Source organism: Enhydra lutris, unplaced genomic scaffold, assembly GCF_002288905.1.
Source record: "Enhydra lutris kenyoni isolate GAN:26980312 unplaced genomic scaffold, ASM228890v2 scaffoldscaffold17, whole genome shotgun sequence".
Lineage (NCBI taxonomy): Eukaryota > Metazoa > Chordata > Mammalia > Carnivora > Mustelidae > Enhydra > Enhydra lutris.
In genome coordinates this window covers 6,910,016-6,925,364 of record NW_019154101.1, presented here as the reverse complement: position 1 = coordinate 6,925,364, position 15,349 = coordinate 6,910,016, and the positions used below count along the sequence as shown (strand labels likewise).

Genomic DNA, 15,349 nt, shown 5'->3' with positions numbered 1-15,349 from the left:
ACAGCAGTGGCCCAGTAACGTGAAGGAGGATGTGAGTGGAGGCAATCCCAGGAGGGTCCAGCCTTGGCTGGGCAACTGTCTCTTGGCCTGCAGGGGAGGAAAGGCCCGGAGTGGGAGGAGGGCAGGAGGGTGAGTGAAGGGTCCATCGCAGATGAAGACCATAAGGCCTGTCGTTGTTTCCTGTAAATCTTGTAATTTCGTGCTCCAGGGGACCACAAAGTAAGAGAGTCTGTGGGGAGTGAACCCAGCTCCCCGGCCCACCGCCCCAACTTCCTCTGGAAACCCCTCCCCTGTGTTTCCCCTCTGGGTCACCTAGGCCAGCCGGCTTCTCCAAGGCTTTCTCTTCCTCCAACTCGCCCCCTGACCTCTGGCCCCCTACCTCTCTACCCCACCTCCACCTTTTTGACAGAGAGCATGTGTCTGACTCATTAGACCTGGAGGGGATCACTCAGGCACCAAGAGGCCGGGCTCCTTCCCAATGACCACGTGGCCACCTCCCTTCCTTCCTGCACCGCACCCCCCATCCCCTTTCCATAGCTTCTCAGAGCCTTTTGACTCCAAGAGGTCAGAGTTCTACTTTCTGAAGTGAATCGTGCCGAAGAAACCCCAGGCCACTTGTCCAGGGGAAGAGAGGGGCTGGGGAAGGCCTGGGATCGGTGGGGGGGGCTGGTGAGGGGCGCACTCATGTGAGCTCCAGGTATGCTGGGGGCCACTAGATACACCAGTGAGTGTTTAGAGACCGTGCTAAGAGAAGCTAGGTTCAAGGCTGGGGGCGGCTCAGCTGTTCAGTGGCCGTAAGGAAGGGGCTTCGAAGGGCATGTGTGAACATGCAGTGAGTACTCGGGAGCGTTTGCCGGGCAGTGAGTGTGTATGAGCGTGTCACATAAGGTTTTGCCTTGTTGGTGCACATGACGAGGTCAGAGAGCAGAAGTCCACATGAGGACAAACACAAGTATGTGTGCGTGGACAGAGGTGAGGGGCCGCAGTGAGCAAGTGTCGTTATGCAGGCATGCTGGGCAGGAGGCCATGCTGGCTGCTGGCTCACTGAGCTGAGGGGGACAACCCACATTCCTGAGAAGGGAAGGGAACGGACCCTTCACGAGACCGCCTTGGTGCCCAGCTTGGGTCCTTTTGTCCCCCTGGAGTTTCAGAGATGGATGGTATCCCGGGTTTGCAAAAGACTGAAGCACAAAGACAGTGTAACGTGCCCACACCAGTCATACTGCTGGGCAGTGCCACAGCTGGGATTCAAACCCAGGTCTGTCTGATGCCAGAGTCCCGGTCAGAGGCCTGGACACAACTGTCTGGGGAGCATGAGGGAAGACAGGTGTTGTGCTCCTGGAATGTGGATTCAGGACAGGTCCCCATGTTCCCTGCCTCTGAACCCTGCACTGATCCAGAGTGGGGCAATGGAGGGCTTGACCATCCTTACAGAGAACTTCCTGGGCCTCCCTCCCTGAGCCCCCCACCCTCCCACCAGACCTCTCACTGCTCACCTTCCAGGCTCAGGGATGGGCCAGAGCTGCTCCCTCTGCAAAGTCCATGCATTTCCCACTGCTATGACCCTGCCAACTCCCAGTCCAGTCCAAGCCACAGGGGCCTGAGCCCGGACCACCACACTGAGGTCAGAGCTACTCGATGGAAGTTCAGACACACCCTTGAGGACTTGACCAAATTCCTCCATACCACCAGGCCCTGCACCCAGATCCCTGGACTCAGAAGGTCACACCATGCTCAGAACCTGAGACTCCGCCCTGATCCCCCTCAGCTGGGTGCAGTGACCCCAAGTGAGTGCTACTTCCTTCCAGTCCAGACTGGCCACCTGGCTGAGGCTTCTGGGATCCTGGGCAGATTATTCACCTCCTGGAGACTTTGTTTCTTTAGCTGTAGAATGGAACTGATAATCCCTACCTCATAGCCTCACAGGAAGGATTCAGTGAGATCTTGCATGTAAAGGGCCTGACATGGAGTAGAGGCTCAGCAAGTACTACCTAGTATTAGTACCTGGAGTCCCTCTGTTGTGCTTTCCACTGGGATCCTTTTGTGGCCACTGTCCCTTCTGTTTGCTGTCCCCATTGAGGCCCAACAAAACCTCTCAGGTCCCAGAGTGAGGCCCGTATAAGCTCTGATCCCCATACCCTGGCAGCTCCTCTCAGGGACTCCTACCTATAGGCTTAAGGGCAAGTCCAAGTGCCCCTGTGACCCTCTCATCACCCCCAGAACCTTCCACCTTAGCCTGGCTTCCTCCCCCTTACTGCCCCGATTCTCCCTGAGCCTTCCGATCTCGCACTGCCCCCTCCAGGCCCTCCAGGCCTTTGTTGGAGCAGGTAGGCCCTGTCCTGACAGCCCACTGTCCCCTCTCTTGCAGGCTCTCCAGGTGGCCAGGCAGTTCCTGCTGCAGCAGGCCTCGGGCCTGAGTTCCCCTGGCAACAATGACAGCAAGCAGTCGGCCTCTTCCGTGCAGGTGAGGAGGAGGGCAGGGGAGGCGGGTGGAGAGGGTAAATTGGCCCCCGAGGGATGGGCAGGACCAGCTGGAGGATGGCTCTGGCCAGTCCCCAGTGCCACAAAGTAGGCAACTTTCCAGAAGCAAATGCAGTCAGTGCAGGGGTGAGGTGAAGAAACTTCACTTTCTCTTGTCTCCACCCCATGGCCCAGGCCTTGCTCTGCTCCGCGTCTTTGTGTGTGTGGCTCGGAGTTTGTGTCTGCAGTCAGCTCTTGCCTTCTCCGGCTACCTCCTGCTTGCGTCCTTTCCCTGGCTCTACCCTCTGGGTCCCCGTCCCTTCTCAGGTTTCTGTTTCTCCATCCCCATGGGTCACTTGGCCTGCCCCTCTCTCCCTGGCTCTCTTAGCTGCTGAGGTCACCACGTGCCTCCTCCCCATCTCTCACCCACCAGCTCGCTCTCTCTCCCCCAGTTTCCTGTCTCTCGGTGTCTCTCTGTCTCTTTTGTTTTCCTTTGCACAATCTGCCCTTTTTTCCCCCTTTCCCTTCCCCCAGCTTGCCGGCCCATCTGGCTGACTGGGGGAGGGGAGGTCTGTGGGACGTGGGGGGTTGGGGGGAAGCCGGCCTTCTGTTTACCTTTTGTGTCACAAAGAACTTGGGAGAATTGCGGTCTGAGTCGGGTGGGTCACGATTCGGGCAGCCAGTTCCCCTCCCCCTGGGCCCTGCAGCCTTGCTTCCTCGATCCTCCACCTCCCCCCTTTCCCCACAGCAGCAGGGGAGGCTCGGAATTGGGGAGAGGATTAAGCCAGGCTTTGAAAGGAAGTTTATCTAGGGGAGGAAGGGTAAGCACGACCCTGAGCTAGGAGCTCTGGAGTTTGTGGGGGTGGGGTGGGGAAGGAAGGAGGGAAGTGAGGACAGCAGGGAGGAGATGGACCCAGGACAAGGCTTTGTCCCAGGATGGGGATTCCAGGGCTCTGAGGAGTATCTGAGTCTTATGTCATACAAGCTTATGTTTGGAAAATGGTTTGAACAAGTTCAAGGTGGCCGACGGGTGTGGGGCCTGAGCAGTGGTCCTCTTTTAGAAGTCTTGAACCTAATGAGACAGCCCTCAAGAGGGAGGAGTTGGGCCAGGATAGGTGGTGGTCTGGGTGGGGAGGTGAGAACAGATCTGGAAGGTAAATAATGGGAAGAAGAGAAAGTTCTCACACCAGAATGATATAGAAGGTTCTCATACCCATATCGTGTCAGGACTGGGCCCCTTTGAATTAGGGGTCTCCCAACGCCCCCCACCCCCAACACACACACATATTTCCCCGGGTCTGAAATGGCTACTGCTCTGAGTCGTCCTCACCCTGGGCCGGGCCTCACACCCTCTTCTAAGAACAGGGAGGGGTGGGATGGGGTAACAGGAATGTTCCCCTAGCCAGAGAGGGCCTGCTGACCCAAGGCAGGAGGGAAGGAGCTTGATGGTAGTTGGAGGGACTGAGGTCAGGCATCAAGAAGGACTTTATTACAGGGGCACCTGGGTGGCTCAGTTGTTGAGCATCTGCCTTTGGCTCAGGTCATGCATGATCTCAAGGTCCTGGGATCGAGCCCCCGCATCGGGCTCCCTGCTCAGCAGGGAGCCTGCTTTTCCTTCTCCTACTCCCCTGTTTGTATTTCCTCTCTCGCTGTGTCTCTCTGTCAAATAAATAAATAAATTTTTTTTAAAAAAGGACTTTACGGCTGGCTATGAGGGATAGGAGATCTGAAATAACTGAGAGGGGAAGGGAGGCTAATGGAATCTGCCTCAGGAGAGCCCCTTCCCCAACACAAGAGCAGCCCTGGAATGGCTTAGAGTAAGAGGTGGAGGTTTGGTCAGAGAGACAGAGCAAATGATCCTTTTCTCAGCCCTCCTCTCTCCTTGCCTCCTCCTCCAAATCATTGACTGATTCATCCATTCGTCAAATACTTGCTCAGGACTAATGAAACTAACAGCATTTACAGACTGCTGACCATGGGGCAGACACTAAGTGCTTTCCATGTGTCATTTGTCTCCCTTTGTCCTCACAATCCTGTGGGGTCTAGAGATGCTGTTATGAGCAGATAAGGAGACCTTGGCCCAGATAGGTTGAGTCACTTGTCCAGAGTCACACAGCTAATAAGGGACAGAGCCGGGATATGACCCCAAACAACTGGCCCCAGAATTTAGACTTGAATGTCTGCGCTGTGATGTCATGTGTGCTCAGCACAGCAGTGAACGCCAGCAGTCCCCAGGTGCAGAGTCCCAGCCAGATGAGTCTCTGGGTTCAGGGAGATGGGGTTCATGGGCCATGTCTGAACTTCCCCAGGAGCCTGGAGATCCAGCTGTGGACCCTCTTCCAACCTGGACACCTTCCTTGCCTCTCATTCCCATCCTTAAGTTCACAGTTTCTAAGGAGGTGAAGCTTCTGTCCCTGAGTGGGGCCCAGGGCCTTCAAATAACTTCTCTGTGAGTGAAGTGGTCAATGAAAAAAGATAGATGGCCACCCGTTTCCGGTGGCCCCCACATGACAAGGCTCTGCTCCCCAGGGCGAGGCAGGATAGGCTACCTCACCTCCCCCCTCCCGGAGCCAGCTTCTGAAGTTTCTAGAACCATGTTAGTCTCCAGCTCCAGCCTGGAGATGGCCTAGTTTGTGCCCAGGCCTGGGCCCCAGGCAGGGAGAAGTCAGTTACAGAAGGCAGCAAAGTTAGCTGGGAGTTTTGGGGTGCAGAGGGGATGGCGGCTAGGGCCAGGCCCCTTAGCTCTGCCCAGCCTCCATGCAGCTTGTCATTGCCCCTGGGGCTGACCCTTCCAGAATTTCTGGAAATTCATCTTGGTGCCCCACCGCTTCTTCCTTGCTGCAGCCCCAGCCCAGAACTAGTCCGGGGACTTCCTTCTGGTCATCTGCAAGGGAGTTTAACCTAAACCAAGCTTCGGCCTGGTGTCCCCACTTGCGCCAGTGACCCTAGACCACACTTGAGGGGTTGAGTTTGGGTCCTTGATTCTTACACCAAATTGCATCCTTAGGGTGCTCAGCCTCCCCACGGACAAGCATCCTCTCTGTAAGCCGCCAGCCAGCCCAGCACACTGTACATACTGTGGGTGGAGAGGACCCAGGGGCCTGGGCCGTGGCCCTGCGGGAGGGGCTGGAGGCAGCTGTGGGCATTTAGCCCACGGCTCACACTGCCAGGCCTTTAGTAAGCATTTAGCCACCCTGGCCACTCTCCAGACAGTGACTCATGGGCCTTGCTGAGCTGACAAGCTGACAGTGTCTATCCTGACCCATCCCAGCCTAGCGAGGGGTCAGCGGGGACACCAGGGGAGCTCCAGCTCTGTCCTCAGAACCCTGAGGGGTGTGGAGGGATGGTGTCAGCCAGCCCAGGAGTTCAGCAAGCACTCGGCAGCCCTCTCCCTGACCTCTCTTGACCCCCTGGGCCCCGGCAGACTAGTACACACAAGGCAATCCAGGCGTCTCCGCAGCCGCTTCTCCGGCCAGCTGTGCGGCCAGCTGTTCGGCCAATTGGCAGGGACGGCGGGGGCTGGGGAGGCCTTCCAAGGTCATCTCTTCCATTCCCCTGCATCCAAGTAGGAAAGCCCCAAGGAAGGAAATGCCACATCCTTTCTTGTATGCCACTCACCGTGACTCACAGCCCTGTAGTGTCTGGGCTGTCTCCCTGCCTGGGCCATGTCCATCTCCAGTTCAGTCCTCCCAGGATGAGAAGGTCAGGCCCTGGCCATGTGGTGCCTTCTGGGGTTGGAGAAGTCATGGAGAAAGGAGAGTGAAAGGAGGAGAAGAGGAAAACCCAAATGTTTTACAAAGTAGTTTTCTCTACATTTGCTTAGAATTTAATGGGCTGCAAATAACTTTCACTTGCCCCTATTCCCACTGTCCCTTTGGGGACAGGTCAGGTTATTTAAGTTCTCTAGGTCTCAGTTTTCTCATCTGTAAAATGGTAATGATGATTAGACACCCTACACCCCTCCCCATTTGCTGTGAAGATTTAGCAGAGTGCCTAAAGGCACCTAATTAGCAATTAGCAGTCTGGGTGGAAAACGTGAGGTGAGGTGATTTCAAAGAATAGTTAGCCTCAGGAACAAGAGCCTAGGTCACCTGACTCAGAAATCCAGGACTCTGAGCTCCCTGCCACCATGGTGGGCACCCCTGAAGGAGGAGAAAAGAAAAGGACGGCTGAGCGGCCTCCCAGCCTCAAGGGCACCCAGCAAGGGATACAGGCTGCCTCCGCAAAGGGTGTGGGTCTGTGCCACTGTCTGCCCCCTCACTCAGGCCCCTCCAAGAGTGAGGACCAGAAGACCCCCATGGCCTGGCTTTCTAGGGTCTCCTCCAGGTACAGTTGTAAAAAGGGAAGTTAGCCTTTGGCTCTCCAGCCTCCTCGACCCCTCCACTCCCTGGATAATTCAGTTTCCACCCACACTTCCTAACCTTCCTCAGTATCTGCTCCGAGGTAGGGAAATCAGTGTGGACACAGGGAAACACCAGGAGCCATGGAGTTCACAGACCCGGGCTTGAATCCCAACCCTGCCACTTAAGGCTCCTCTATAGAGGCCCCGGGGGCCTTCCTTCACACACAGCATTCCCCGCTAAAGAGCCAGGGTGTGTCCCTGCCAGGGCTGTAGGCACAGAGATGGCTGAGATAAAGAAGAGCCCAGGGCTGGGGCTCAGCCACAAGTTATTGGGGTGAGGTGTAAGAAGAATTGGGAGCCCTGGGACTTCCCCCAAGTTCCTGGACCCACTACACCTCCTGTGCCACTCCTCTTCCTGGGGATTCCCTAATTGGTGGTTTGAGGCTGAGTCCTTCTCCCCCTCCCCCAGCTCCTCCTCCCCTGCCCTACCCGTGAGGCTGGGGTTGGGGGAGGTGACAGGGGTCACCAGTCCCTTGAGGATATAACCTGTCACATCCTGCCCAGACAAGTCCAGCAGGATACTCCCTACCTGGGCCGCCAGGACCCCTCCCTCCCCACCCTTGGGCTGCCAAAGGGGCCTCTGAACTGCTGGGGTAGGTTTTTCAGTTCAGGGGAGTAAACGCTCAGTGAGTGCCTGCTGTGTGTGGGAAATGGTTGGGGGTAGGGACGGGGTGCTTCGAGAGCTTGGCAGCAGGAGGGGAGATGAGACCAACTGGGCTCTGAGCCCTATCAGGGCACCCGTCCTACCAGAACAGTGGGACAAGACAGCCTTGCCACTTGGGCCTCCCTGGCGATGACTACCCCAAAGCCTGGGGATTTCAGGAAGGTGGAGCGGAGAAAACAATGATGTTAGTGCTTTTCCAGGAACCTGTTAGCTGGTGGCTAGGTTCTCTGAGCCTCCTCCAGAGGCCTAAGCCAGGGCAGGGCATGGAGAGCTCCTCTACTCTGAGAATCCTGCCTGTTCCTGCTGGAAGGCGTCATCTCCACTGGTTCAGTTCCCGGTTTAGCGTTTGAGGAAACTAACACCCCAGAAGTGGCTGCAAGTGACTTGCCTGGAGGGCACACAGCAAATTCCTCCCAGAGCTAGAAGTAGCAGCCCACGTCCTGGCTTCCTGCTTGGTATTCTTTCCAGCCCACTTTGACTTGACAACACCTACGTACAGTACGCTGTGGCAGGCCCTCCCTGGGTCAGCTCTGGCTATGTGTGTGCCCTGCCGATGGCCATGCCAGGGTATGTGATGTGTGTGCGATCGGAACCAGAATCCAGGTCCTCATGCCATGGGGACCGCAGACTGCTCTCCGGCCAGGCCCACCGAGGACATCACGCTCTCTGAACATATACCGAGCTAGAACTGGGAATGGCTAGGTGTTGCCCATCCCCATCCCTAAGGGAGAAAGCCTGCCAAGCATGGATATGGTTTCTACGACTGGTGTCACTGGACATAGTGCCTCCTGCGATAACAGCACCCCGCTTCCCGGGCACCTGCTGTATGCCGGGTTCTGTTTGAAATTTCAGCTCACTAATCTTCATGAGAGCCTTAAGAAGTGGGCACTGTTTTTACTTGCCCTTCAGAGACAAGGGAATGGAGAACAGGGAGGTAAATCACTTGTCCAAAGACACACAGCCCGTAGGTGGCAGAGCCAGAATTTGAACCCAGCGGTCTCCCTCCAGTCCTCATGGCCACACTGTGGGTGGGAGTGAGAGGAGCAGGCTAATGGGGCCCAATCCCACAGGTGCCTGTGTCGGTGGCCATGATGTCGCCGCAGATGCTTACCCCCCAACAGATGCAGCAGATCCTGTCGCCCCCACAGCTGCAGGCCTTGCTCCAGCAGCAACAGGCACTCATGCTACAGCAGGTGAGTCTGGCCCCAGGGCAGCTGGGAGGTGGGAGAGAGGAGGGTGGGGTGGTGGAGGCTCTACAGCCTCCCATCTCGCACCCTGTTTACTGCCAACATCACTGCTGGCCAAAGCCGGGGAAGAAACCAGAGAGACCGCTCAGGCTGGATGGATCTGCATTCCTCCAGGGCAGCTGGGGAGAGGTCAGGGGTCAGGCACCCCCATGCTCCCCGTCTCACCCGCCCACCTCTGTATCCAGAACCCCAGGGAAGGGCAGAGTACTGGAACATCCCGGCATCTCGCTGTGATGGATTCAGGAGACCCACAAAGAGGCAGGGGTGCTCACAGCTGTGGGGTGAAGCCCCCCCGGCCCCCATCCCTGCTCCGCTCCCTCCCCACCCAGGCCCTGCTGGGGACCCTCAGAGCAGACTGAGGAGAGCGGGCATCTCCCCACGGGGTGTCTCTTTCACCACCCCAGTGAGACTCCCTACTTCTGCCTCCAGGAGCCCCGTCACAACAGGGCCAGGGCTGTTCTGGGGTCCGCAGTCCCCGGCCCGTGGTAACCCACTCGCACCCCTGCCCCCCTCCACCTCCCACCCAGCTGCAGGAGTACTACAAGAAGCAGCAAGAACAGCTTCACTTACAGCTTCTCACCCAACAGCAGGCTGGGAAGCAGCAACCCAAAGAGGTAAGGGGCCTGACGTGCCCCCTCAAAGGACCGCTGCCCCGGGCCCCTCCTGGCCAGAGGCTGGGAGCCCCACAGTGGCCAGGAGAGAACTGCCTTGTGGGCATAGGAGACAGATCAGGAAGCGCTGGGAGGGAATTATGGGGCAGGGGGGAATGGGAACTGGGGGTGCACAGTTCTCCAGCTGCCCACGTCCCCACTCCGTCCTTGCCTCATGTTGTCGGATTAGTGAGGACGGGCCTCCGGTGTCCCTTGCTCATGACCAGCTGCCTTGTTGTCAGGTCCTTTCCTACCCACTTGTCTCTTAGTGACTTAGCACCTCAGCCCGCCACACACCCTCCCCCACCCCCGGGTTCTGGTCCCTCAGTAAACCCCTTGCGCTGCTCCCCCCAACCCTGCCCCAACCTCTGCCACTTCTTGTAATATCAGGCCCTTCCCCTCCAGAGAATTCCCCGGCCTCGCCTGAGCCACTGTGCCCCCTGAGCTTCCATACCAGGCACCTGAGCTCCCCCTCCATGTCCCAGACATGTGCCTCCCTCCTGCTGGCCTAACCACAGCCAAGTCCTGGGTGGCTTCTTCCCAGAAGGCTGCCCTGCTGACTCCCAGTCATTTCCCAGTGCCCTCAGCCTCCCCCTCAAGGTCTCATCCTTGTTGCCTTCCCTGCATTTTCTCTAGGCTGGCTTTACTGAATAGCTAGCCCCCCACTGCCCCCCCAGGGCAGGGGGCCAGGCAGAGACGTCCCTGCCTCCCAGGCACCCAGCACAAGCTTGGCTCCTGGGGCTCAGCAAAGACCTGCTGATGGGCTGACTTGTCGGTGCCTGTGTGAAGAACTGACTGGCTGGGAGGCTGGGGGAGGGGGAGCGGGGGCAGGAGACAGAGAGGGAGAGATGGAGCTCCAGACCTACAGTGAGCAAGCGAGCAAGTGTGCGCCTGAGCAGTAGAGATGCGACTCTTCCCCAGGCCTGTGTCCCGATGACCAGCTGATGCGGATCTTTTAAAGTCCCGTCAGACTCTTTGATTCCCTGTATCTAAGAAGCAGGAGAGAGGAGCTGGAGGGGGTAGGCCCCCTCCTCGGCACAGGAGGGGGGCACCCGCGCATGTGGGAAGGGTGCCCGTCAGGCGGGAGTGGCCCCTGGAGCCTGACAAGCTCATCGATCATTGTGATGAGAGCCCCCCCCCCTTTTCCAGGCGAGCACAGCTGCGGCGCGGGGAGCCGAGGCGGAAAGAGGGGGGCGGGAGCAGGGAGGGCGTCGTGCTGAGCGTCTGGGTCTGCTGTGTGTGTTTGCGCGCCTGCGTGCGTGGTGCGTGCGTGCGTGTGTTTACTGCGAGGAGGCATGCAGCCCTATGGAAGCTGGGCCGGGAGCAGAGAGGCTGCAGCGGCGGACGCCACTACGACAGCTCCAGGGGCTGAGAGGCCCTGGGAGGGGGTGGCCGCGGGGTGGGGGCCGGAGGGCGTGCCCGAGGCTGATGGTACCCCTCTCGGCCCGCCCTCTCGGGCCCCCCACCAGGCCCTGGGGAACAAGCAGCTGGCCTTCCAGCAGCAGCTCCTGCAAATGCAACAGTTGCAGCAGCAGCATCTGCTCAACCTGCAGAGACAGGGGCTGGTCAGCCTGCAGCCCGGTCAAGCCTCAGGGCCCCTCCAGACCCTCCCGCAAGGTGAGTGCCCCCCAGCCCAGACCTCCCCACCCACCCCATTCCATGGGCGCCTGGGGCCCTGCCAGCCTTCCCACCTCTCTCTCCCGCAGCAGCCGTGTGCCCGACGGACCTGCCCCAGCTGTGGAAGGGCGAGGGTGCCCCCGGGCAGCCCGCCGAGGACAGCGTCAAGCAGGAGGGGCTGGACCTCACCGGCTCAGCCACCACCGCTACCTCGTTTGCCGCCCCCCCCAAAGTCTCACCCTCCCTCTCCCACCACACCCTGCCCAACGGACAGCCCACTGTGCTCACACCTCGGAGAGACAGGTGCGGGGCCCAGGCCGGAAGAGGGCGCTGCACACCTGCCTGGCGGCAGCCCTGCTCCCTGAGAGATGGCACCCCTGGGTGAGGGACAGGGAGGGGGGAGGCGGAGCTCGTGGACCCGGAAGTTTACCCTTCTCCCAGGGCACACAGCATTGTTCTCAGCCTCTGGGAAACCCATGTGAGGGACAGAAATTTCACCAGCAGGGGGGCCTGGCCGAGCTGGACCCAGGGCCGTTGGGGTCTCCAGGGTCCCTGACTGCTGCCTCTCTCTTGCTCTCCTAGCTCCTCCCACGAGGAGACGCCAGGCTCCCACCCCCTCTATGGACACGGAGAGTGTAAGTGGCCAGGCTGTGAGACCCTGTGTGAAGACCTGGGCCAGTTTATCAAGTAGGTGTCACCGCAACCCTCCATCCCCCCCCCCCCAACAGCAGACTTTCCACAGGGCCCTTCATCCCGCCCCCCAGCCGGCCACCTAGCTTGCCCTTCTTTGGACCTTAGCCACCAGCTGTCCTGCTGTCCTCCCCTCCAGGGCGCCTAGCCTAGCTCCTTCCCTGCCCCCACCAGCTCCCTGATCCCCAGCCCTCCATCTATATTTGCAGGGGCCCGCAGCCTCAGTAAACCCCATACCCAGGCTCTCAGAGCCCCTCAGTGCGGGGGTGTGAGGAGCAGGAGAGGGCGAGGGCGACCCCCCCTCCCCCCGTAGCCCTTCCCTGCTTCCCCCAGACTCAGCCCAAGAGACTGACAGCCTAGTGACAGGCCGGAAGGCTGGTGGACAGGCAGGGTGGGAGGCAACCAGCTGCCACTGCCGTGCCAGGCTCTGTCACTGACTGATTAACTCCGCTGTCTCCCAGACCCTTGCAGCATCAGGGTCAAACAAATTGTTTTCACGCTTCGTCAGAGGTTTACTTAATTAGTTCATTTGCAATTAGATCTCTCTGTAGCTGGGATTTTAGCAAAGACATCAAAGGAGGCTGACGAGAAGGCGGCTTCCTTGGTTGCCCTGTTGCCCCGTTTTTGTTTTGTTTTTTTTTTATTCCCACCTCTTTCCCTTTGTATCTCTTGGTCTGTCTGCTTTCCAGGCCGTGGGCGGGCTGGGAGCACGGGATGGGAGGGTGGTGGCCACAGGCAAAGCAGGGCCAACTGTGTCTTCTCTGCCCCCTCCTGCCCCAAAGACACCTCAACACAGAGCATGCCCTGGATGACCGGAGCACAGCCCAGTGCCGGGTGCAGATGCAGGTGGTCCAGCAGCTGGAGATCCAGGTGCAGCTCTGAGGATGCTCAGTGGCGGGCTGGGCGGGGGTCGGTGCGGGGGACGCCAGGCCCGGCCCCACCCTCAGCACTGACATCCCAGGAGGGCTTTAGAGGGCCTTGCGGACAGGGGTCATCTTAAGCTTTCTTGCTCCTAAGTGCCAAGGCCATGAGGTGATTGTAGTTAGAGTCTCAGGAGCAAGCCGAGGGGGGGTGGTTTGCGGTGTATCTGCTGGGAGTCCCAGAAGAGCAGCGTCCGTGTAAAAACCATAAAAGTGCTGACAGCTAACATGTGGAGCCCTTACTTGGTGCTGACTTAAACACATTACCTGTAGAACTCCGGGAATCCTCTAAACAGCCGTATACGGCTGCTATTCTCATCCCCACTTTAGAGATATGGAAAACTGAGGCCCAGAGAGGTGAAGTGACTTGTTGCTCTGGTCACTCACCCCAGCGGGTGGCCGAGTCGGGGTCAGAAGCGTGGCGGTCTGGCCCCCGAGTCTACACCCTGTAGTACTCAGGACAGTCCAGCAGGCAGAGTGAGGGACATTTACCCATTTCCCTCTGGCACCTAGCAGAGCGCCCTGCCCTGAGAGGGTAGTTGTGAAAGACCTATTGAATTTATGAATGGGGGTGAATGAATCATTCATCCATTCCTGTGTTTCCATTCATGGTGGCGAGGCCCCTCTCACACACAAGTGCCACTGAACTTGGGTGTTGTTCAACCACAGCCTCTGCCTTGGAGGAGGAGAAAAAGCATGTGTTGTTAGCGAGGGGGCCCCTGACCTGTAGCTTGAGCCTGGGACTCATGGTCTGGAGGAGAAGTGGCGAGGCCTTCATCGGGCCGGCAGCCCCAGGCCCTGGCCTCGAGGTAGCAGGGGACAGAGCAGAGCCAAGGCCTTCTAGGAGCAGGGGACAGTGGGAGCCAGAGGCTGACATGTGAAGGAGAGGAGTGGTGGGAGAGGGGTTTTCTCGGGTGTCTGGTTGGGAAGAGGTGGGATGTGGAGGAGGAAGAGGACTGGACCCCTTGGGGGCTCAGCCCTGGCTCACCTCCCCCCTCTCCACAGCTCGCCAAGGAGAGCGAGAGGCTGCAGGCCATGATGGCCCACCTGCACATGCGGCCCTCTGAGCCCAAGCCCTTCAACCAGCCCGTAAGTGACTCTCCCCTCCCTGCGACCCTCCGAGGACCCCTGGCACCCCCACCCTGGGCACTGGGCTCAGCACCCTCCCCATTGCTCACAGCTGAACCCAGTCCCCAGCTCCTCCTCATTCTCCAAGGTGACCGTCTCCGCAGCAGACTCGTTCCCAGATGGTCTCGTGCACCCCCCGACCTCGGCTGCTGCCCCCGTAACCCCTCTACGGCCCCCAGGCCTCAGCTCTGCCTCCCTGCACAGCGGGGGCCCCACCCGCCGGAGGAGCAGTGACAAGTTCTGCTCCCCCATCTCCTCAGGTAAGGACTGCCAGGAGGGTCATTTCCCCCCGAGCTGGATCCCCCATCTGGCTACCCCACCCTCTGCCTCTCTTCCCCAGAGCTGGCCCAGAATCATGAGTTCTACAAGAACGCCGATGTCAGGCCCCCCTTCACCTACGCCTCCCTCATCCGTCAGGTGAGCATGGAAGTAGATGGGGGGGCACCCAGGCTGAACCCCCATCTCGGAGTCTCAGCCTCCATGAGAGTCCTGGGGCCAGAGGAGATAGCCCCTCCTGCACCTGTCCTCTCTCTCTCGGGCTTCTTGCTGGCTGTACGGCCTCTCACCCAGGCTCCATCTGAGTCTGTGCCGCTCGTGTGGGCGTCTCTTTGGGTTTTTGCTGCTTCCACCCCCTGTGCTGTTCATTCTCTCATTCCCATGTGCACACGCTTCTAGGAGACTGTTTTCTGGTGGACTCAGGGTCACTCAGTTGGTTGCACCTGCCTGCCTGCCTCTCCCTCCCTCCTTCCCCACCAGCCCCCTCTCTCTCTGTCACATACACACACACACACACCCCTCTGTTCACTCACGTCCTTGATGCTCACGTAATATTCTTATGAATAGACATTTGCACAGATGTCCTCTTGCTGTGACCCCCCCCCAGCAGGCACACGCATCCTCACAGGTACCCTCATACATGCACACACCCCCCACCTCATGCTTAGGGAGCCCTTTGCCAAAATCAGGATAAATTGTAAACAGCCCCCACCCGGTGGCTCTCTCTCTCCCAAGAATACTACTTCATTTTCATTGCAGAGTGGGGGCACTTGACACCAGTTGCCCTCCAGAAGGAATTCATGTGCTCCTTGCACAAATGCATAGCCCTCACAGCTCATGTTTCCTAGCCCGGAAGCAGCCTGCCCCACTCAGGGGATGGACGACACCCACCAGTCCTGTCCACAAGCCTCTGTAGCGGGCGTCCTCTGTTCTCAGGGTGGGAGTTGGGCCAGGCAGGAGGGAGAGAGCACAGGCCTGTGACCCTTGAAGGCTCAGACTGAGGGTCCCTCTGCTTCTCTTTGGCCCACAGGCCATTCTGGAAACCCCCGACAGGCAACTGACCCTGAATGAGATCTATAACTGGTTCACCAGAATGTTCGCCTATTTCCGGAGAAACACTGCCACCTGGAAGGTGAGGCATGCTCCCCTCATCCCCTTGACACCAAGGCCACATCACATTTCATCCCCTCAGAGGTTTAGTTCTGCAGAAATGGCCCCAGCTGGGCCTGGGCCACACCATAGGTCCCTGCACCCCCACCTCAGCGTGGGCTATGGAATGTTCTCTAACTGCCCCT

General features: G+C 58.8%; 1 protein-coding gene across 3 annotated transcripts in view; it reads left to right on the top strand.

Annotated features, from left to right (window-relative positions):
* LOC111147544 (forkhead box P4) overlaps window positions 1-15,349 on the top strand; it is a 50,320-nt gene that overhangs the window by 28,337 nt on the left and 6,634 nt on the right. Inside the window, exons 3-13 of one of the 3 annotated variants that reach the window (XM_022503634.1) lie at window positions 2,369-2,464; window positions 8,597-8,719; window positions 9,301-9,387; window positions 10,893-11,040; window positions 11,130-11,343; window positions 11,623-11,727; window positions 12,513-12,600; window positions 13,656-13,739; window positions 13,831-14,038; window positions 14,119-14,195; window positions 15,085-15,186. In XM_022503634.1, the coding sequence (XP_022359342.1) occupies window positions 2,369-2,464; window positions 8,597-8,719; window positions 9,301-9,387; window positions 10,893-11,040; window positions 11,130-11,343; window positions 11,623-11,727; window positions 12,513-12,600; window positions 13,656-13,739; window positions 13,831-14,038; window positions 14,119-14,195; window positions 15,085-15,186 (1,332 nt within the window). The remainder of the gene's footprint in view (window positions 1-2,368; window positions 2,465-8,596; window positions 8,720-9,300; window positions 9,388-10,892; window positions 11,041-11,129; window positions 11,344-11,622; window positions 11,728-12,512; window positions 12,601-13,655; window positions 13,740-13,830; window positions 14,039-14,118; window positions 14,196-15,084; window positions 15,187-15,349) is intronic. The other 2 variants (XM_022503636.1, XM_022503635.1) reach the window with 2 other exon arrangements.